Source organism: Tursiops truncatus, chromosome 3 (genome assembly GCF_011762595.2).
Source record: "Tursiops truncatus isolate mTurTru1 chromosome 3, mTurTru1.mat.Y, whole genome shotgun sequence".
Lineage (NCBI taxonomy): Eukaryota > Metazoa > Chordata > Mammalia > Artiodactyla > Delphinidae > Tursiops > Tursiops truncatus.
In genome coordinates, this window is record NC_047036.1 from 163036229 (window position 1) to 163059002 (window position 22774).

Consider the following 22774-nt stretch of genomic DNA (forward strand, 5'->3'; position numbering starts at 1 on the left):
AGATCTGTACAAGAGAAAGTACAAGTATAAAACACTATGTTTTCATCTGTTTTGCCCAGATAGGCCCGATGAAAAAGGTAATGAATTTCTGAAGACCACAGCCTTAGCTTCCTTTACTTGGAGACAGGGGTCCCCATAAGCTGTAGCTTCAGAAGTCTCTAGAGCCTAACCTGGATGACTAAGTGCGAGCATTGACTCACCTTCTCCCTGCCCTGCTCTCCTGTGAATCAGAGATCTATCTTTGAGGACTTCTCACCATGTCCCTGATGCCAGGCCTCTGAATTCTGAAGGGTTCAACAGTTGATGAAGGCTCAGGGGCAGGGTCTGGAATCAGGAGAAAGTAGATAAGGTGAGGGAGTGTGCCAGGTCCTGTCTTAAGTGTGCATGAGTGTGTGTGTGTGTGTGTGGTGGAAACCAGCCTCCCAGCCTGCTCATGACAATCAATGGAGCAAAAGCATGGCATGACCCCAAACCAGCACTGTCCAGTAGAGCTAGTGTGAGAGGCACAACCGCCAGCCACATGCAAGCTGTGTTTGATTTTAAATGTTCCAACAGGCACATTAAAGAAGTAAAAAGAAACAGGGGAGTTTAATTTTAATAATGTATTTTAATCCAATATATCCAAAATAACATCATTTCAACGTGTAATCAACCTAAAAGGTGATTAATGAGGTTTTTTGTTTTTTTTTTTTACATTTTCCTTTTCGTACTAAGTCTTTGAAATCGGTTTGTGTTTTATGTTTACAGCACATCTCAGTTTTGACTAGCCACATTTCAAGGGCTCACTAGACACATGTGGCCAGCGGTGACCATACTGGCCCGTGCAGGTAGAGACAAATGTGGCCTCCGTGCCCTTCGAGTCGAGCAAGGTGGGGCGGGGGCTTGCATTGAAAAGGGAGTGAAGACAGCCCCAGAATGGTTACAGGTTGGGGGCGGTTCCAGAAGGCTTTTCACCACCCATTTCCCCTTTCCTTTCCTCCCATTCATGACAGATACGGGTCCCCTAGACAGAAAGGCCTCTCCATCCAGGTGCCCCAGCCCATGCCTCCAACCCCCATCCCTCTCCCGTTGCTCCCCGGTATCCCCCGGGGGCCGCCCACCTCGGAATTCATCCAGTCGAGCTGCCCACCACGCGAAGGCTGCCTTCTACGTCACTCAACTGCTAGCTCCCTCCCCCACGCCTTGCAGTAACCTTCGCTTCCCTTGGTTTCCACAGCAACGCCACCAAGGGGCGGGGCAGGGGGGCTCGCGGCGCCGAGGCCCCCTTTGATTGGTGGGTAGCCAAGCCCCTTCTTTCTACCGACTCCCCTCCCTCTTGCCCGCGCTCCGCCCCCTCGGTGGGTCTTGCAAGCTGATTGGCTAGCCCCGTGGCGAGAGCGGCTATTTCTCGTTCGGCCCTGCCCTGCTGGGCGAGGGCGAAGTGGGCGCCCCGTGCGCTGATTGGCTGGAGGGGCGCGCGCGGCAGGGAGGAGCGGGGCGGACGCGGAGCCGCGGTTAGTCTCGCGGGGAGGTCGTGAGCGTGTGAGGTATCCCTTGCAGTGTTGCGCGCAGGTAGCTGCAGCAGCAGGAGCAGTAGCCGCCGTGTGAGGGAGCCATGAAGCACTCTGAGGTAAGAAGCGAAGAAACGGGGGCCGGGCGACCGCCGCAGACCCATTTTTTTCTTCGTGAGACAACGGGAACACCCCCCCCTTTCTCGCCCTGTGCCGAGCCGGAAGGCGCAGGCGCAGTAGGCGCGCGTTGTGCCCCGGGGCCACTCGTAAATCGCAGTGCGCATATGCGGGGGAGGTACTTCTAATTCTGCAACCCAGGCTGTTTTGGGGTTGCCTTTTCTTGGGGTCTCTGCAGGACCTGGGAAGCTTACAGGTTCCTTGTAGCTCCCCCCGCGGGATGAGTTGCAGACTTTGGCAGGGGAGGAGCGAGGGTGTGAAACCCTTGCTTCCAGTCTGAGGGTGTCTTGCACAAACCTTGCACCCTGCCTCTGCTTCGGGCTTTGGAAGGGGCTTTGCAATCAGCCCAGAGAGGCTTGATCTTTGGATCCCTTCCTCGCCCGGGACGTCTCCCTGAGCGGCTTAGGCGGTGAAGGTGTAGCTCCAGTGCTGGCTCCCGCCGACCAGCAAAGCTGATCTTTGTTTTCTGTTAATATAAGAGATCATCTCAGTCAACCCCTGCGTGTCACCGAGGAGAAATCTCACACCCATAACCAGTCTTGAAGTCTAGGTCTTCTGACTCCTAACTCGGGCCTCTTTCCCTTAAAACGAAGTGTTCTGATGCACTTACCAACCTAGCTGATAATATAATGTTAATAATTTAATTAATTATTGCTGCCTTATAAGTAACATTAAATAATAAACTAATTTATTATTAAATTAATAAGGATAATTTGAAGAGTGCTTACTTTTGTGCTCGTGAGATTCTGTTACGTTGTTTTCTTATCTTCACACCCCTGTGAGGTAGGAGACTATTAATTATTCTTGTTTTTGTAGATGGAGAAACAGTCTCAGAGATGTCAGATGACTTGCTCAAAGGTCCTGAGCTAGTAAATGCAGAACAGAGAGAGAAACTCAGGACTCCAGAGTCTCAGTTGCTAACCACTATGCCATGCTGGTCCCCAAATGAAAATGAGCAGGTTGAGAGGTTTCTTGGTTGTTTTTTTTCCCTTCCCCAATTAAAGAAATTGTGGTAAAATACACATAAAATTTACCTTAACCATTTTTTTTTTTTTTTTTTTTGCGGTACGCGGGCCTCTCACTGTTGTGGCCTCTCCCGTTGCGGAGCACAGGCTCCAGACGCGCAGGCTCAGCGGCCATGGCTCACGGGCCCAGCCGCTCCGCGGCATGTGGGATCTTCCCGGACCAGGGCACGAACTCGTGTCCCCTGCATCAGCAGGCGGACTCTCAACCACTGCGCCACCAGGGAAGCCCTACCTTAACCATTTTTAAAAGTACAGTTCAGTGGCATTAAGTACATTCACATTGTTGTGCAGCCATCACCACCATCCATCTCCAGAACTCTGTTCTTTTCATCTTGCATAACTGAAACTCTGTACTCGTTAAACACTAACCCCCTTTCTCTTCTCTGCCCAGCCTCTGGCAACTGTCATTCTACTTTCTGCCTCTGTGAATTTGATCATGTTAGGTGGCTCATGTAAGTACAAGGAGAGATTTCTTGTTTTTATTCACCAGTGGAATACCACCGTTTCTGCCCACCCCCTTTACTACTACTACGACTACTACTATTATTACTTTTGGCGGTAATTTACCCAGAATATTTTGAAACCTTTAACCCAGAAGTCCTTAGTCATTTTTGACATGGCTCAGAAATGAGGAGGTAGGATTCAATAATCTCATGCTTCATTCAACTTTATGATTATAGATTGAAGTTCTTCTAATAAAGTTCTCCTAATACAGTTTTCCCTCTCAAAACCTCTGTGCAACCCTGGAGAAAAAGCCACATTCACTTTGAAAGATGCACGATGGAAGATACGTGTGGTCTTTTACAAAATGGAGTCAGTTTTGCTAGTTGGCAGGCAGATAAAGTAGGCCCCAGAGGACCCTTGGGGTGGGCACTTTTGTTCCGGGAAGCTGGGCACAGCCTGACGCCCATGGCTTGGACTGGAGGACATGCTCTAATTTACTCAAACCCTTTCCCTCCCAGAAGGAGGGAGGGGCTTCAAACCCACTGTTCAAAGTGACCTTGGAGAAAGAAAATAAAATTGTTAATTTGCTGTGTTCTCTGTTATCATTCTCTGCTAACATTTGCCCAGTAAGCACTGAGGTCATAGCTACAGAGTTTCCGTACAGGAGGAGCAGTGGTCTCCCAGCCCAGTTTGCACGGCATGCCGATCAGCTTTTTCTTTTAAAAATTATTATTGGGGTATAGTTGTTTTACAATGTTGTGTTAAGGCCGATCAGCGCTGGATGTTTGTTGCAGACTAATAAAAATAGAGATTCTTTCCCTCACATTTAACAGTTTGAGAAAAAGGTGTCAATTATCCATAGCAAAGAATGTATTTCTGTTGGGGACTAAGTCCATCCTTCCACCCCCAAGCGACCCCCTATCCCCTGAGTGATTAACACCCACCAGAAAGACCTTTTTGACTCTGAGAGAGACCTTGGAGATTATGACGTGTAATTTACAAGCGATAGAGATGCTGCTCAGAAAGGTGCAGGACTTGCTCAGTGACACAGTGAGTTAGTGAGGGTTGGTATCTGATGTTTTTGGCAGGTAGGGTTCCAGCTGGCGGGGAGATTTGCTGCTGCTGTGATGAGTTTGCTGACACTGCCATTCTCCCTTCTATGGTCTTGAGAGGATGATGTGTCCCTTCAGTGGCCTAACTGAGACAAAGCCGGTAGAACAGGTGACTCTCGGGCTTTGGCTGAAGCAGTTCCTCGGAAGGCAGAGCAGGCCTTGGGATTGTCTTGGGATCAGAGCAACGTCGATAAGGGAACTGCTTATCCGAGGCTATAGGATTTTTTTTTTTTTTAAATTTTGTTTTGCCATTGCAGATGAGAGGTCAAAGTGATGATCCCAGTGGCAGCTCAAAAATAGTTGCTATATCTTGTGAGTCTGTTAATTCCTGGAATGATCAGTCCCTCTCAGCCTTCTTGGGCCCAGGTCACTGCCCATTTCCCACAGCTGGGTTCCCGGAGGCAAGGCAGCCTCATCCTCGCGGGGTCCCCACTGCCCCATTTAGGATCTTCCACCCCCTCCCCCCCAAAAAAAGGGTAGCTCTATTGGTTCTCATCTTGTGAATAATCCTCGACCAATACGGTTCTTGCTTCAGTTTTCTCCACAGGAGTAAGTACGCGAAAGTTCTGGAAGCAAGAGTTCTGGTCAAGAGGCAGTTGTTTAGAGCCGGAAAACTGGGTGGAAGGTGAAGATTAAGGAGAACGTAGACTCATGTGTAATGGTGCCGTAGGTGCATGGGCCTTGGACAGGCCTGGCGCTGCCACTCACTAAATAATTGTGACCCAGCGCAGGTTACTTACTCTCTCTGAGCTCCTTGGAGCAAAATCTGTTTAATTGTGACAGCAAAGGCCAGCAATAAAGAACATTATGAAATTGCTGGAAATATATCCTCAAGGGGTATGCATAAAAGGAGAGGTGCTACATGTAGCTCTACTTGTGCACGATTCCATTATATGAAAAACAATCTAGTTTGATTTCCTGGTCCTTTAATAAATCTCCGAACATCCTGTAGAGTGGAAGAAAAGCAAATAGCAAAAGATTTTATAAATTTAAAAAACATGCCAAATGAGACTTAATGTGTGTTGTTTATGGACATATACCTAATTAAAGGATAAATTGTAATATGAGATGAGAAATGTATGGGAATTACACAGTAGTTAGAGGAACTGTTGCTTGGGTAGAGATGGAGGGGGAGGAAAAGGCATAGGGAAGGTTTCAGCTATTTTTCTTTTTTTTTAAGGGAATCTGATGTAAATAGAGTAAAATATAAATATCTGTTTAACCTGGGAAGTGGCATCCTAAGTGTCTGTTGTTTCCTATACTTTTTTCTTCTGAATTCTTGTGTCCGTCTGAAGTAGAAGGTGAGGGATAATTTGGGTTCTTTTGGCCATCAAGCGCTGTTTTAATATGCTGGTCTCTGACTTTTGCACTTAAATTTGGTGCCTGTTTGCAGGAAAGTGTTGTGCTCTGAGATGGGACTTGCTTGATCTCTCACTCACACCTTTCTGCAGGCTGCATCCAACAGGCCTTCAGAAAACGCTTTTGGGATTGATTTTGCGTTTGCAGGCAAGATAGGAGCCCAGTTATGATCCCCCTCTTTCTGGGTTACTTTTTGTTGCTGGATGATAATTTCAGCGACAGGGCACACTTCTCATGTCCTTCCAAAAACCCTGAGAGGTGGGTACGCCTTGTCTCTTCGTTTTGTGGATAAAGAACCAGAGGCTCAGAATGGTGAAGGAACTTGTCCAAGATTACAGCATAGTGGAGACAGGATCCAGACCCAGGTCTGTCTGATTCCTCATCCGTAGAAGAGCCAGAGCCGTGGCATTGCTGGTGATGCTGGCAGTGCTGGTAATAACAGCGACCAGAGTTTATTGAGTCCTGTGAACACCTGATCCGGTGGGCACCAGTGTTAACTTCTACTTTACAGGTAAGGAAACTGAGGCTCAGAGAAGTCGGTTAAGTTGCTCAGGGTCTCAGAGCGAGGAAGCAATGGAGCTGGACCTTGGCCTCCGGTTTGCCTGACTCCAGTGGCGGGGCCTGGGTAGAGGACGTGGGCGGGAGAAGCTGAGTGCTGGGTGTGGCTGGGCGGGTGCAGGGCAGGGCAACTGTTAGAGCCCACTGGTGGGGCACTGGGGTGCGGACGGGGAACCCTGAGCCTAACGGAGCCTCTTGAATAACTGGTTCCTGCGGAGTGAAAAAGGTGGAGGGTTGACAGCCCTGCGTGGAGGGGTGGGGACTGTGCTCCCCAAAGACTACCTGTCTTGTTAACGCAGTTGAGTTTGTTTGGGAAACCCTGTACTTTCACTGACAGTCTTGGCTGGATGAGGATGAGAAAAGCCCGAGACCTTGGGCTGGTTGGTCAAGTTCAGGTGAGGTCTTAACACCCTCTTGCTGATATCGACAGTGGCAGCTGAGGATGTTTTAATAACCTGGGCACAGCCAGAGCATCATGATGAAAGCCGCTACTGATACAGTGCTCACTCTAAGTGCTTTTTATCAATTAACTCATTTACCCCTCACAGTAAACGTATGAAGTTGGTACTATTCTTATCCCTATTTTTTAAATTTATTTTTGGCTGCATTGGGTCTTCTTGCTGCACGTGGGCTTTCTCTAGTTGCGGCGAGCGGGGACTGCTCTTCGTTTCGGCGCGCAGGCTTCTCATTGCGGTGGCTTCTCTTGTTGCGGGGCACAGGCTCTAGGCATGCGGGCTCAGTAGTCGTGGCTCGCAGGCTCTAGAGCGCAGGCTTCAGTAGTTGTGGCGCATGGGCTTAGTTGCTCCCTGGCATGTGGGATGTTCCCAGACCAGGGATCGAACCGGTGTCTCCTGCATTGGCAGGCGGATTCTTAACCACTGCACCACCAGGGAAAGTCCTCTTATCCCTATTTGACAGATGAGGAAACCAGGGCCCAGAGGAGCGAAGAGATGTACCCCAGGTCACACAGCTAGTGAGCGGCAGAGCCTGGGTTCTACTAGATTCAAAGTGGGCTTCACTGTGGGTTGGCCCAGGCATTCATGCCCTGAGGAAGGAATGATGTGTGGCCGAGTGGCCGTGGCCTTTGCAAGCCACTGGGTCTGCTCTCGGGACGGTTTCTTAACTGTCTCGGGACAGTTCAGTTTTCTTATCCATGAAGCCAGGATAAAGACACCTGTCTCGGAGGGCCACTGAGGAGAGTGAAGTGCCCAGCACACTTCCTGGCCCATAGTCAAGGGATAAATCATTAGGCGGATAAGGATAAATGGTTAGGTGGATAAAGACAGATCTGCGTCAGTGATGCCACCTGAAATGCTTTCTGCATGTGTCCTTTTTTTTTAAAATTTTTTAAATTAATTAATTAATTTTATTTTTGGCTGCGTTGGGTCTTCATTGCTGCGTGCGGGCTTCCTCTAATTGGGGCTACTCTTTGTTGCGGTGCGTGGGCTTCTCATTGTGGTGGCTTCTCTTGTTGCAGAACACGGGCTCTAGGCGCATGGGCTTCGGTAGCTGTGGAGCACAGGCTCAGTAGTTGTGGCTCGCGGGCTCTAGAGCATAGGCTCAGTAGTTGTGGTGCATGGGCTTATTTGCTCCGCGGCATGTGGGATCTTCTTGGACCAGGGCTCAAACCCGTGTCCTGTGCATTGGCAGGTGGATTCTTAACCCCTGAGCCACCAGGGAAGCCCTGCATGTGGCCTGTTTTGAACGCATCATGACTTGTCAGTGAACAAGGCCCATGGAGATGGATTCTTGCTAAACAGTATGCCCAGAAGATGGAGGAAGAAGCCCAGATGCCAAAGATCCTTTCTGATATAACATCACGTACACTAAAGTCACATTTTGGGATGACCTGCTGCGTCCTCCTCTATGGGACGACCCTCAGTGAGGTCAGAGCCCAGTCAGAACCCACCTTTTTCTTTTCTGTATTTTGGCTGTGCTGCGCAGCGTGCGGGATGGTTCCTCAACCAGAGACTGAACCCGGGCCTCCGCAGTGAGAGTGCTGAATCCTAATCACTAGGCCACCAGGGAACTCCCCAGAACCCACTTTTTAACTTTGGTGACAAAGAACCATTCCAAGAGGCAGGTGCTCACAGTGGGCCTGGTCTTCTGATGCCTGTCACAGCCTTCGTACTCACAAGTGCACCACTTCTGTTCTTGCCCCTCCTGGCTGTGTTCTCCACCCAGCAGCAGCCAGAGGGTCTCTCCCATGTAGCGGGGAGGATCTTAGCACTCCCCGCCTGAAAACACTCCCCTCAGAGTCTCCTGGTCCTCCTCTACCCCCTGCTCTGCTCACTCATTGGTGTCCTGCTTTTGTCTCAAACATCTACATCCACATCCCTGCCCTGTGCATAGGCTCTTCCCTCAGCCAGAAATGATCTTCCCTCTGTTTTTTCCCATGCCTGCTCCCTTCTTGTTTTTTTTGTCTTTTTAAAAAAATATATTTATTTATTTATTATTGTTGGCTGCACTGGGTCTTATTTGTGGCACGTGGGATCTTCCATTGCGGTGCGCGGGCTCTTCATTGCAGTGAGTGCGCTTCTCTCTAGTTGTGGCACATGGGCTCCAGAGTGTGCGGGCTCAGTAGTTGTGGCGTGCAGGCTTAGTTGCCCCGTGGCATGCGGGATCTTAGTTCCCTGACCAAGGATCGAACCCGCGCCCCCTGCATTGGAAGGCGGATTCTCAACCACTGGACCACAGGGGACGTCCCTGCTCCCTTCTTGTTATTGAGAGCCCAGCTTCAGCGTCTTTCAGAGAGGCCTTCCCTGACCATCCTGTCTGGAGTGTGACCCCTGCACTCTGTTCCTCTCCTCTGGCCCTCCTTGGGCTGTGGTTGTGTCTTCATTTGGGAACTTGATGGTCTTTCTACCCCGACAGATTCTGAGCTCCCTGAGGGCAGGGGCTCTTGGTGTCTTGTTCCTGCAGCTTCCGAATGGGTAGATGAATGCGTCTTCTCCCTGCGGTCAGGCTCACAGGGAGTAGTAGAAGGGTGAGTGGGGGCCTGCTGCAGGGACCTGGGTGAGTCCAGTGTTGCATGTGTTGGGCTCAGGTGGCCCCGTGCGACCTGTCCTTAGTGGTCCCAACCTAGGGAAGTTGGCTTTACGGGGTGGTCGTAAGCCCTGGGTCCACCCTGGCCACAAGTGTCTTGTTCCCTGTTGTCCCCCTCCTTCTGGAACCTGGGCATGCTGAGACGGGAGCCTCCAAGACTGCACGTGGGCCTGCCCGTCATTGTTGCACAGGTCGCTGGCAGGTTCTGCTGGTCTGGACACTCCTCCGTGGTGGACTCTGCTCACCTATTTTCCGGTCCATCGTCTATTTATTAGTTCATTCCTTCCAACATATATATATATATATATATATTTTTTTTCCCTCTATACCTGTCATACGCCAGGAATACTGGGCTGAACGAACCACAGCCTCTCCCCTCAGGGTGTCTTCATCTAAGCTGAGGCCTGAAAGAGGAGGTCTTCTGGGAAGGGATGAGAACAGCTTGTGCAGAGGCCTGGAGGCCAGACTCCGTGGTTGTCCCACGTCTAGAGATGAGGCTGGCCAGGCAAGCCTTTGTAGACACCCAGACACCTGTGGACTTTGTCCCAACGGTGATGGAAGTTTCTTTTTCCTGTTGATTTTACCTAAAAGTTTAACTTTCAGAGGGCAGTTTATTGCTAAGTCCTGGGGGGGGGGGCCTCCCACTATGGTGTGTGTTATGTAAACATGAGGGAGAGTTCTCATTACGGACAAGGGCGCTGTGGGTGGTGTTTGGGGCTCACCCCCCCCCACCCCCCCCGCCCAGTCCCAGGGTTACTTAGAGATGGGCCACGAGCGTCTCCCAGCCATCTGGGGGATAAAGGGCCTCTCAGTAGCTCGTGGGGATTGGCAGGCTGGCACAGCCCTGTCCCTGCCCGAACCAGGCTCTTATGTAAGCAGAAGTCATGGGCCATTCAGGCAGCCCGGGAGACTGCAGGGTTTGTGCCATCTCCCGGGGCCTTCTGAATTCTTTTTTTTCCCCTCTTTAAAAGGACCAGGGAGCACTGGCTGGGGACAATGCCGGTTGTGAGGGAACTGGGCCTGAGGGAACGGTGCCTGTCCTCAGGGTGGGAGTGGATCTCTCAAGTGGGCGGGGAGGGCAGTTTAACCCTAGCGTTTGGGGCTTTATAGAGCAGCAGGAAGCAGGCTGAACTTGAGGGGGTCCAAGAGCTGCAGCTTGCAGTCTTGTGAGGAGAAGCTGTCTCCCAGGACACCTCAAGAAGCTAACTCAGAAGGAGAAGGGTGGGTTGGGGGAGTTGCCGAATTGACGCTTCTCAGGAGGTGGGGTTGAGGGAGCATGTCTCTTTGTGCGTGAGGGTAATAGCAGAATTCTTGGGGAGATATGTAGAGTCTGAAACAGTGTATTGTTGAATCCTCTCCACTGCAGAGAATCAAGTCTCACGGAATCTCCTGGCTGGAGGTGGGATCCACAGAGGACGGGCTGGGGTCGAGGCCGGGGAAATCCCAGTGCTGGGGCAGTTTCTGGAGAGGTGGCTGTCCTCGTCCTGTCAGCGAATCCCGTCATTCAGGTCTCAGCTCGAATGTCGCCTCCTCTGAAGGGCTCCCTCTGACCCACCCAGGCCACACTTGTCAGCCCTCCTGTTTCGGTTCTCCGCGTAGCACGTAGCACCTTCTGACAGCTGTTTGTGTGAGGTTCTCCTCTGTCACCCTGACGTGGATCTAGTGACTGTGTGTTTGCCTGTTAAGAGACCTACACATACAGGCAGGGCGGGCTCACGCAGTCGGTTAGGCACATCGTCGGTGCCCGCACAAAAGGCACCGCAACCCAACGAGCAGGAGGGTCCCAGGAGGGTGCCGCACGCTTTTGGGGTGCCTGGCCGTTCCCTGGAACCCATGGGTTTGGCCGTGAGCATGTGTAGTTCTGGTGCGTTAGTGTGGGCTTCTGCTCATCTTTCGGTACTTTGGAATTTGGCCACTTTTTCCCCCCCATTTTTGACCCAGAGTTACTTGAACTCTGAGTTTTCATGTAAGGATGAGATGGGGATCCTGCAGGAAGCGCCGACCACGACCGACAGGCCCCAGTAATATCTCCCGCCAGGCTCATCCAGGCGCCATCTGAGAAGCGGGCCCGGGAACTGTGCACGTTCTGAACACCACATCCTGGCTCACCTGGGGCCCCTGGATGGTACCATTTCCAGTCTCTCCAGCTGGGCCTGGAAACCTGCACCAGGAGAAAGCACGGGGAAGGGTGCTTTCCCTTTCTTCCCCGTGAAGAAAGCACGGGGAAGGGTGTCTTTGTGAAGATGCCGGGACTCATTTCCCCTTACTTCACTTCCCTGTCTCTGCCAGAGCCAGTAGAGCCGAGCGAGCTGAGACCTGTGGGGCTGGGAGAGGCTCGGAGGGCCTTGGCCTGTGGGGACAACCAAGGTGCCTCCTGCACCCCTCTCTCAACAGCTGCAGCGGAGTATTTTCTCTTAAACTACCTTACCCTTTATAGACGTGGCTAGGCCTGTTAAATATTCCAGAAACCCTGCCTTCCTCTGCCAAAATCCTCTTTCACTTGTTACTACTCTCCTCTCTTTGTCCCAAGACGTGCATGCATTTTTTTCCCTTTGGCATTTTCATGCTCCTTAAGTTGGGATACATCTTATGATTTGTGTCTACCTATTTATTTAAAATTTATTTATTTTTGTCTGCATTGGGTCTTCGTTGCTGCGCGCGGGCTTTCTCTAGTGGCCGTGAGCGGGGGCTACTCTTTGTTGCGGTGCGTGGGCTTCTCATTGTGGTGGCTTCTCTTGTTGCGGAACAAGGGCTCTAGGCACGTGGTCTTCAGTAGTTGCGGCACGTGGGCTCAGTAGTTGTGGCTCACGAGCTCTAGAGCTCAGGCTCAGTAGTTGTGGCGCACGGGCTTAGTTTCTCCACGGCATGTGGGATCTTCCCAGACCAGGGATTGAACCCATGTCCCCTGCATTGGCGGGCAGATTCTTAACCACTGCACCACCAGGGAAGTCCCTCTACCTATTTATTTTATGTTGACATATGTGTCGTCCCCACCCACCCACAAATGGCAACTTGTTTTAAATCAGTGGCACTTTAGATCTAGGAATTAGGGTGTCTTTTTCACTACTTGCCACCTTCATGCTCTAATCAAAGCCATCAGGGTCTCAGGCCTGCCATCTCTGCTTCCATGTTTGTCCTCAGCAGCGAGAGGGCTCCTTCTCAAACCAGACCAGGTTGTGGCACTCCAACAACTTCCCATCCCTGGACGCTCAAACCCAAAGTACTTGTCTTGGCCTCCACTCCAGCTTCCTCCAGAGCTGCGTGCCCTCAAGTACGCTGTGCTCCAGTCTTTTGATGTTCCTGAGCCCTGCCGAGCTCTGTGCTGCCTCAGGCCTTTTGCACTTTCCTCGGGGAGCCTAACGCTGGCTCAAATCGCATTTCCTTAGAGAGGCCTTTCCTGACCACCTCCTGTGGCCCTCTGGGCTCCCTGCCCAGCTCTTTTCTTCCAGCAACTGGTACACCCTGACCTCATGTTACATAACAGATTCTTTGCCCATGTTCCCCTTGAGCATGAGCAGGCCCAGTCGGGGGAGGGGGGGCTTGGCTATTGTATCCCAGCACCTGGATCACCGCCCAGCATGCTGCTGTCACACCTAGGTCTTTCTGTTCATCATCGAGCCCAGCCCCCTAGCACAGGCCTGGCATATCAAGGGCTCGGTTTGCTCAGCAGATGAAGAACAGGAACTTCTCAGTCAGCAGAAAAGGCTCTTGGGGGGGTTCCAGATGACCTCCACATGTGGTTGAGTCCTTTGCAGGTCTCTGTGTAGCAAGCACGTCCTAGCTCTCCTTGGGCACCGGACACTGTTTCCAGGGCTCTGTGAGTTCCCGGGCCTGGGCCCGGCGTCTCCGAGGAGCACAGGGAACAGGATTGCCCTGCAGTAGGTGGCCGCAGCCATCCTTGGGTAGAGCCCTCTGGCTCATGTACTAGAAGGTCTGATGGGCTTACTCAGAGCTCCTCTGGGCCATGTAGAGCCTTGGAAGACGGGTGGCGCCTGGGCCTGAGACTGGACTGGGAGGTGGGGTCTGGGTCTCCCACCCTGACTGGGTAATGCCTGCCACGCTGTATGCTCTTGGGGACCTGCATGGGGGTGAGCAAGTAAGCAACACCAGGCCTTGGGGACCAGGTCCCAAGTCACTGCTTTCAGAAAAACAGTGGAGTGGTGCCTAATGGGCTAGTCAGCTGGAAGATCCTTACAGATATTTTTGATACTAGATCACTGTGAGACTTTGGGCCAGTAACTGGGAAGGAGTTCCCAGAATTGGGATTTTTTTTTTTTTTTGCTTTAACAAAACTCTGTCCATCCTCATCTGCTTATTTATGTGAACTGGGTTTCTTAGTGTTTACTTTAAAAAAAAGAAAATAAAGAAATGTCAGAATAAAGGCTGTAGCTCATTCTAGCAATAAGAAATATTCGCCTTGGCTACATGAACTAATTGCGAAAAAGGGCGCTTCCATCCCACTGAGAGAGGCAGTGCCAATAGCTTACTGTTTATGGTTAATGTTTAGTAACAGTTGTTGATGATTTATGATTTATGTTTATGATGTATGTTTAGCAGATATCGTAATGATAACTCATCCTGAAAGATGTTCTCTTTACACGTAGAGCCTTAGGTCCTGAAAATGTTTTTAAGAAATTTAATTTCAATTTGAGGAATAGGTAGGATGCTCAGTAATAACCTTCAGTCACAAGCGTGTATTTGGATACAATTCCATGGGGGAGGGGAACAGGAACAGAATTCAACTTCAAGGCAAAAAAGTAGCAAATATTAAAGAGCTTGTTTATAGCTTTTTCCTTTTAAAGGAAATGATGGTAGGTATGATATTACTCAAGTATTTAGACTCTGGTGAGATTTAACAGAGCCCCGTAAATGTTTGCATAAAATTTCCAATATCTGCAGTTGGCCAGAAGTGACATCTTTTGCAACTATTCAAGCTCAGGTAAAAAATATTAGGTGTCGGGCTTCCCTGGTGGCGCAGTGGTTGAGAGTCCGCCTGCCGATGCAGGGGATACGGGTTCGTGCCCCGGTCCGGGAGGATCCCACGTGCCTCGGAACGGCTGGGCCCGTGAGCCATGGCCGCTGAGCCTGTACGTCCGGAGCCTGTGCTCCGCAACGGGAGAGGCCACAACAGTGAGAGGCCCGCGTACCGCAAAAAAAGCAACAACAAAAAAACCCCACAAAATATTAGCTGTCAACTTAAGAATCTTTTTTTGCGGGGGGGACATGCAATTTGCAAAATTATTTTAGGGATACATGACCAAAAAGCGTTCGAAGAGCGCTGAGTTTGCTCGCTTACAGATGTTTTCATGTGATCCCAGGGAGGAGGGGTGGTGTTTTTCAGTGAGCTGGATCTCTTTGGGAATGTTCAATGGGCATTTCAGACTCAACATTGTCCAAAACTGAGGCTGGATTCCCCACCACCAACCTGTGCTGCCCCCCAACCCCTGCCGGTGAATGGCAGTTCCAGTCTTCTCGTCACCAGGCCCCCGGCTGTTTGACTCAGCTCTTTCCCTCACACCTCATGTCCAGCAGTCAGCAAGTCCTGTACCTCTGCCTTCAGAATACATGTGGCATACAACCACTTCTTATCGGTACTGCTGCCATCACCCGGCCCGGGCCAGGGACTGGCAGGCTTTACCCGTGAAGGGCCACATGATGAATATCTTAGGCTTTGCAGGCCATACAATCTCTGTGACAGCTTCTCAACTCTGCCGCTGTCACAAAAGCAGCCCTAGACAATACGTCAACCAGCGAGCGTGACCGTGTTCCAATGCAACTTTGTTTGTGGGTGCTGAAATTTGAATTTTGTATGATTCCTATGTGCCATAAAATAGGCTTCCGATTTTTTCCAACTGTTTAAAAATGTAAAAACCATCTTAGCTTGTACAAAAACAGGTGGTGGCCCAGATTGGGCCTGTAGGCCACAGTTTGCTGACCCCTTGGTCTAAGCCATCCTTTATCTTGATAAGTTCTTTTTCTAAAATAAATAAATAAATTTATTTATTTATTTATGGCTGCGTTGGGTCTTCGTTGCTGTGTGCGGGCTTTTCTCTAGTTGCGGCGAGTGGGGGCTACTCTTCGTTGCAGTGCACGGGCTTCTCATTGTGGTGGCTTCTCTTGTTGTGGAGCACGGGCTCTAGGAGCGCAGGCTTCAGTAGTTGTGGCGCACGGGCTTAGTTGCTCCGTGGCATGTGGGATCTTCCCAGACCAGGGCTCGAACCCGTGTTTTCTGCATTGACAGGTGGATTCTCAACCACTGTGCCACCAGGGAAGCCCCTATCTTGATAACTTGTTATTGGTGTTCCTGCTTCCATCCTTATTCCCCTATAGTCCAGAGGGATCCTTTAAGAACCCAAGCCAGGTCCCATCCCTCCTCTGCCCAGAACCCTCTGTGGCTCCCACCTCACTCAGAGTAGAAGCCACAGTCCTCACCTGGCCCAGGAGACCCTGTATGACCCATCACCTCCCTGCCCTCACCTCCTTCTTTCTTCCTACCCACCCTGCCCCCAGCCACAGGGGCCTCGGCTCTGTTGCTTGAGCACACCAAGCATGCTGCACCTCAGGGCCTTTGCACAGGCCATTCCTCTGCCTACATGCTCTCAGATCTCTCAACTGCCCTTTCCTTAATTAACTGCCTTCAGGGCTTGGCTCAACATCCCCTCAGGGAGGCTTTCTTTTTTTTTTTTTTTTTTTTTTTTGCGGTACGCGGGCCTCTCACTGTTGTGGTCTCTCCCGTTGCGGAGCACAGGCTCCGGATGCGCAGGCTCAGCGGCCATGGCTCACGGGCCCAGCCGCTCCACGGCATGTGGGATCCTCCCGGACCGGGGCACGAACCCGCGTCCCCTGCATCGGCAGGCGGACTCCCAGCCACTGCGCCACCAGGGAAGCCCGAGGGAGGCCTTTCTTGACCACTTTACACGAAGCTGCCAGCTCCCTTCACCTGTCCCTCCCTGTCCCCTTTTCCTGATTTGTTTTTCCCATGGCACATATCGTGTGTGACTATTTTATTGTCTTTGTTCCCTGTGAAAGTGATGGGCAAGGATTTTTTTTTCTCTCCTTCCAGGGCCGAACCCCCAGAGTCCTTCCCAGTGCCTGGCATGTAGCAGGTATTCAGTCACTGTTTACGCAGTGAATGAGTGAGCCTCAGTGTCCTCACCTGGAGAAGGGGATTCATAGGAAAGGAGATAATTTGTGTCGAGGACTTGCCTCCCTGCCTGCACGTTGTGAGCGTGCAGGAGGTGGTAGCTGCTGCTGCGGGTAGAAGGCTGGCCACCTGGGTCCCATGCAAGCGGCACTCCCCCGGCGTAGACTGACCTGCCTGCTGCAACCTGGGCTGGGCGTGCTGGGCGCGTAGGTCGGCCTGGATGAGCGCCTTCTGCCGCTCCGGTCAGCCTGTGTCCGCAGAGCTCAGCCTCACCACCTCTTCCAGCTTTGACAGTGCCTTCCTGCCCAGAGATGGAGAGAGACCGGATGTGGTCACCAACCTTGACCCGGCCAGGGGTGCAGGGGTGCAGATCTGGGCCATCTTCCGGGGGTCTGGGGCTAGGGGGCAGCCCTGGAGGAAGAGCGTTCAGTTCTAAGGAGCAAAAGCAGGCAGGGCCCTGCCCCTGGAGCTTGTAACTCATGTGTCCTCGGGACTCCTGAGCCTTGGCTGCCTCGTCTGTAAAGTGGGGTGACAATGCAAACCTAGCAGGCCAGCATGAGCTGGGGGAGGCTGGCTGTTGGCACCCTGCTGGCTGGTGCTGGGGAAGGGAGCAGGGACGGGGTACAGAGCGACCAAGGGGGTTGGCTGAGGCTCCGCTGGAAGGGTCTGGGAGGGCACGTCAGTCAGTGTCCGTCAGCTGTGGTAAGGGCTTTGGGCATCATCGAAAGGGCAGGACCCTGTTTGAGGAAGGGAGTCCGGGTTGAGTTGGCCGCCTCCATCTGTCACCTGGGAGCTTTTGAAGCTGTGGATGCCTGGCCCTCCATCAGAGATCCCGATCTCCTTGTCTGAGTTGTCCAGGCCAGGGCTCTTCCGGTGGGTTTCATAAGCAGGCAGGGTTCAGGACCACTAGGCGGGGTTCTTAGCCACATCCGCCACGGGAATCATCTCTGTCAGGTCCTCTTACAAACATTCCCATTTACCAGATGGAGAAGACAGGGCTCAGGCAGGGAGGTTGGTCTGACTTTGGCCTCTGCAGCACCGCCTCTCGCTCAGGGTTGGGGGAGCCCCCCACCCCTATGGCACTGGTTTTCCAGGCTCATTGGTGGCTTTAGCCTGGGGCAGGAAACCATGCAGGAAGTGTCGAGAGAGCTGCTAATCTTGCCTGAGCCCCTCTGGGTGGTATCGGGGTGACAGGCCTTTCGCCCTTGGTATGGCCAGACTCTGCTGGGGCCAAGGGATGCTGGGGCCCGGGGACAAGCAGACTCAACCTCTCAAGGGCGCTCCTTGTGGAGGTGACATGTTCTGCATTGTTCAGACCTCTGGAGACTAGGTGTGCTGGAGTTGTAATGTCAGCAGGGAAGCTGGGGGTGGGGGGCTGCCTTCCAGATAATTGGGTCCAGGGTTTGTTCCTCCTGGTTTTCTGTTAGCATTTGGCCCTGTTCTCCAGAGTGGAGGAGGTATTACTTTGTGACGCTGAGCAGTGAGAGACTTTGGGCCCGGGTAGGCGGGGTCGGTGCTGGCTCTGGTACTTCCTTGGGCTACGTGCCTTGGGCAAGGGCCCCCTGGTTTCCGAGCCCTGGTTTTCTGAGCCACCTAACTGGGGTCACAGTCCTTAGCTTACAGGCGCAGGTGAGGCTAGGTGAGTTGTGCAGGTAAAGGTCTCAGCACAGTTCTTGGCCCAAAGTAAGCATCTGATAGACGATACTAGTGACGGCACTTCCAATGGAATAGGCCCTTGCAGCCCAGCTCTGTCCAGGACAGCGCCCCCTGGAGGCCCCAGAGGCCGGTAACTGCCCAGGGAGGTGTGTGGGCTGTGGGCACCAGCAAACAGCTGGTCAAAGAGCATGGCCCTCTCAGGCCCAAGACCCAGAGTCCTGCTGTGTTGGCCCAGCATCTCCTTCATCTTGGGCCTCCTGTGGTCACAGCAACCAGCCGGGGCACCTGAGCACCCGAAGAATGTCTTTCAAGGCTGGATGCTACTGGGCTGCCTGGGGCTCTGCCAGCTTCTCCTGGCCCCGGATCCCAGAGCCTAGGGACATTGGCATTCAGACCCTGCCACTTCTCCTCTGGCTACCAGGGGTGGGAGGCAGGAGCCGGCTGGTTGAGGACCTGGGAGTGGGTGGTCAGTCTCTCTCTTGCCCCTTCTCCCCTGGGCAACATTCCCCCACCCCCCAACCACTGTGGCACCTCAGGGAGGCTGTGCAGTCCCCCCAGGAGAAATGGGGTCATGAGTGAGGCCACTGGGGAAGGAGGTATTTCTGGCCGAGCAGGTGTGGCCTGTGCTGGCGTCCTGGCAGGTCTTCTCAGCTGCCCTGGCAAGAGTAGTGTGACTTCGATATTTCTGGAAAGTGGAAGGGAGAGGGAGCTGAAAGTGCTGAGCCGCGGAGTGTAGGTGAACATGCTCAAGACTCTGCATTTGTGAAGCGGCTGAGCCAGTCTGGCATGTGCTGCTCAAGGCCAGGCCTCCGTCCTCTCGTGCCCCGTGTGGGCGCTCTGGGGGCCGAGAGTGCCCGGGTCGGCCGGCTGACGGACCTGTTGGGCCCTCTGCATCTTTGCCTGGAGTTCTAGGCTGCACTGAGCAGGGCTTGTACCCTCAGCTAGGCCTCTTGTGCCCCCGCCTCGGGAGATGTCACCCACCGGAGCCCACACTCCCCTGCAGGCACTCACTGGGTTGTGCCAGGCTGCCCAGCACAAGGCATCCCGGTTGAAGAGCCCTTTTCTGGCAGGCGGACCCCGTGGGGTCCCAGCGAGCCTGCTCTAGGCAGGGTGCGCTGTACTGCACCCTCACTGCGTGGGGGCCTCTGCGGGGCGCGCTGGCTGGGGGTGCAGCCCCAGAGGCCGGCGTGTGGTGGGGGTGTGGGCTCAGGAGTTTACTGCTGCGTGAGCTGCGTGTACTCCTCACCCCTTGGAACTCAGCTTCCCCATCTGTGAAATGGAGTTAATGGCTCCAGCTCCCTCGGCTGCCGTGGGGATTGAAAGGAGAGGGTGAGGAGAGGCATTTGGGAAGCAGCTGCGGTTCTAACCCATACCCATTGGGCAGGTTCCATCTTAGGACGCATGGAAGCGGGAGGTGGTGAGGGTGACCAGGAGTCCAAGCTGACTCTCAGGCCCGTGCCCGCCCCGTCCCAGGCCCGGGGATGTTGACTCTGCCATGAGGCCACTGCGTCTCGTTTACAGGTGGGAGGGGCCTGAGGAACACCGGGCCTGGCTGTGTTTATGAAAATGGGGAAACTGAAGCTTGAGAGGGGCCCAGGCTCCTGGCTTGGGAGGCTTTCTGGGCACTGGTGCCTGGGCCCCGGGTGCCCCGCCTGTGCAGCAGCTCCCACAGGGGAGAGCAGCAGTTGCAAACTTCCAGCCTGGGCTCAGGCGGTGCCTACCCTTCCTGCCGCCCTCCTACTTGGTGCTTCTCCCTTCTGAGGCTCAGGTCAGAACCTCAGACCCACCCCTGCCCCCCATCCCCACATCCAAACCATCAGCACATCTTGTCACTTCCATCTTCATAGTCTGTCCACTTCTCACCCACTCCATGGCCATCTCCCTACTCCTGCCCTCATCATTGCTTCTGCCCTGGTCTCCCATTTCCCACGGGGCTGCCTAGGAACAGCTGAGTCAGGTCACATCCTTCCTCTGCTCAAGAACCCTCCATGGCTCCCACCTCACTCAGCGTAAAAGCCAGAGTCCTCCCTGTGGCCCACAATCCCCTGCAAGATCTGCCCCATCACTTCCCTGTTTGTGTCTTCCTGCTCTCCCCCTCCACACTCTGCTCCTGCCACAGTGGTCTGCTGCTTAAACATGCCAGGCACAGTCCAGTCTCAGGGCCTTTGCAGTGGCTGTTCCCTCTGCCTGGAACGCATTTCCCCTGGATGTATGCACGACTTGTTCCCTCAGTTCCACTGGCCTTTTTAGATGCCCCTTCCTCAGGGAGGCCTTCCTTGACTGCTCTGTCTAAAACGGCCATACTCCCCCACCCCACCCCTGCCACCTTTCTCTTTTTGTCTCCACAGCTCTTGGTGCAAAACATGCCACTATTTATTGTGTGTCCCTACCCACCCCCAGCCCACGCCTGGAATGCAGCTTCTGTGAAGGCAGGGGTTTGTTCACTGCAGTGCCCAGGGGAAAAGGGGAGGCAGGAAAGGATGAATGCATGAAGGAAGGAGCGTGAGGCAGTGGCTCCCCGAGGCCTCTTGGCTGGTGAGTGGCAGAGCCAGAGTTAGTGTTCACTCTCTTGCTCCCATCCTGCACCAGATGTGCCCGGTTCATTCACCTGGAGCTCCAGCTGCTGTGCACACCCTTCCAGCTGGTGGGAGCAGAGGCCGCGGCCACAAGGGGGCAGTGGAGAGCGGGGCAGTCTCGGCGGCTGCCGCCCCGGCTGTGGCGGTGATGAACTACAGTAGGGACGCTCGCCACAGCCCAGCCTCTGCCATCCGCACGTGTCTTGCTATTGTTAGGGTTCAGGCTCACTGTCATCAGCTCCTTGCATCACCTCTCTGACCTTGGTGTGGTTGGGCCCCTTCATGATCGTGGTGAGGACTCGGGGAGGAGGAGGGGCCTGGCTCCCTGTACGTCTGCCACTTCTGTTTCGCTAGTATCGGTCTGATAACATTTATTCTTTATAAGAATTATCCTAGACTGGACATGTTTGTGTACTTTCTCAGGGAGGCCTTCCCTGACCACTCTGTCTAAAATGGCCATCCTCCCAACTCCTGACCCCCCCGCCCCCCGTTCTCTGTCTTTCCCCACAATTCTTGGTGCAGAACGTGCCGCTGTTCTCTGTTCCGGCACCCCCGGGCACTAGCACCCCCCGCCCCGGACCTCACACAGACCAGAATGGTGGTTGTTATTATGTGTAAATCTTACAGTGACCCTGTGAGATAGCAGGTGGGGGCAGCCCACTTTGTAGATAAAGGAAATGGAGGCTCAGAGAGGTTGGGTTACTCGTCCAGGGCCACACAGCCAGGAAATAGGTGAGTCTTTTTGACCTCAGAGCCTCCTTGTGAGGGGCCGCTGTGCCTGTGTTGCTGCCGCCTCCAAGGGCCCAGGGTGTGTGGAGCCTGTCAGTGTGGAGCCCCTTCTGTGTTGGGGATGCTGGTGAAGAGAGACAGGGTTCCCTAGAAGCCAGAGCTGGCCTACCAGAGACCCTTTCCGTTGGTGAGCAGTGCCCCGCTCCTTGGAGGAGGGTCTGGCAGCCAGAATGCTGGGCTGCACAGGGTCACCGGAGCTGGGTGGGTGTGTCTGCAGGCCTCACAGAGGCTTCCCTGGAGCGAGGCCGCCGGCCCAGGCTAGGGAAAGCCCTCCTGCAGCAGCTCCTGCACTGGGGCGCCCACCTCTGCTCTGGGGTCTGGTGTGGTGGGCAGGCCCCCATCCCCCCAAGTGTGGTGAAGGAGGAGTGAGGGAAAGGCCTTGGCTCAGAGGGTGGTGGGGTGGGGGCTTTGAGGCAAGGTGCCTCCCGCAGGTGCTTATGGAGAACAGCTCCTCGCCAGGCTCTGTCCTGGGTGCTGGGAAGTGACTGAGGACGGGACAGTCCCTGCCCTCTGGAGCTGACCATCCAGTGGGAGGCAGACGGTAAATGTCTGGGTTGCTATTTTAAGTTGACAGTCAGGAAGGGCCTCACTGACGAGGTTAGGGAGGAGCCCTGCGGGGTCTGGGGGAGAGCGATTCAGGCAGTGAGAACAGCATGTGCAAAGGCCCTTAGCCTCTCCTACTCTTTTTTTTTTTGCGGTACGCGGGCCTCTCACTGTTGTGGCCTCTCCCGTTGCGGAGCACAGCCTCCGGACACGCGGGCTCAGTGGCCATGGCTCACGGGCCCAGCCGCTCCGCGGCACATGGGATCTTCCCGGACCGGGGCACGAACCCGTGTCCCCTGCATCGGCAGGCGGACCCTCAACCACTACACCACCAGGGAAGCCCTCTCCTACTCTTGAGCCCTGGTTTTCTCATCTGCCACGTGGGGACCATCCCAGGAGCCTTGTCTCCCTGAGGCTCTGGGCACCCATGCTAGCTTGAAACAGGTGCTCAGAAAGTGGGCACCCCCCTTTCTACTATGGCTACCTTGATCAGCACCATATTTATTCCCATGAAGGCAGTGAAGCGTGTGGGCCCTGCTGCCCGGCAGTAGCTCTGGGTACTCCCCTCTGGGTGGGGCAGGGCTGCAGCCTGCGGGGTGGGCTGTGCCCTGCCCCTTGTCCAGCCCTGACCTCATGGTGCCATGAGTTGCCCTTGGCTGGGCCCTGGAATCTGGGGCCTCTGGGTGAGAATTCCTCCCAGGCTGGGGAACTGTCATCGTAGAGCCAGCGTCCTGTGCCCCAGGCCAGGGCTCCTGCCTGTCCTTGCCCTCTGTCTGGCCACTGTGCCTGAGGCTTTGGGGCCACACCCCCTGCCTGTGGCCAGTGCCCGGACTTCAAGTCAGTGACACCCTCACGG

The 22774-nt window shown here is 53.8% G+C and overlaps 1 protein-coding gene across 3 annotated transcripts in view; it reads left to right on the top strand.

Moving 5' to 3' along the window:
* Positions 1-1452: 1452 nt before the first annotated feature.
* Positions 1453-22774, top strand: part of TECR (trans-2,3-enoyl-CoA reductase) — a 28175-nt gene continuing 6853 nt past the window's right edge. The window contains exon 1 of one of the 3 annotated variants that reach the window (XM_073803211.1): positions 1453-1609. In XM_073803211.1, coding sequence (XP_073659312.1) covers positions 1595-1609 — 15 coding nt within the window. In that variant the 5' untranslated portion in view covers positions 1453-1594. Of the gene's footprint in view, positions 1610-19111; positions 20546-22774 lie in introns of those variants that run through there. The other 2 variants (XM_073803210.1, XM_033854207.2) reach the window with 2 other exon arrangements.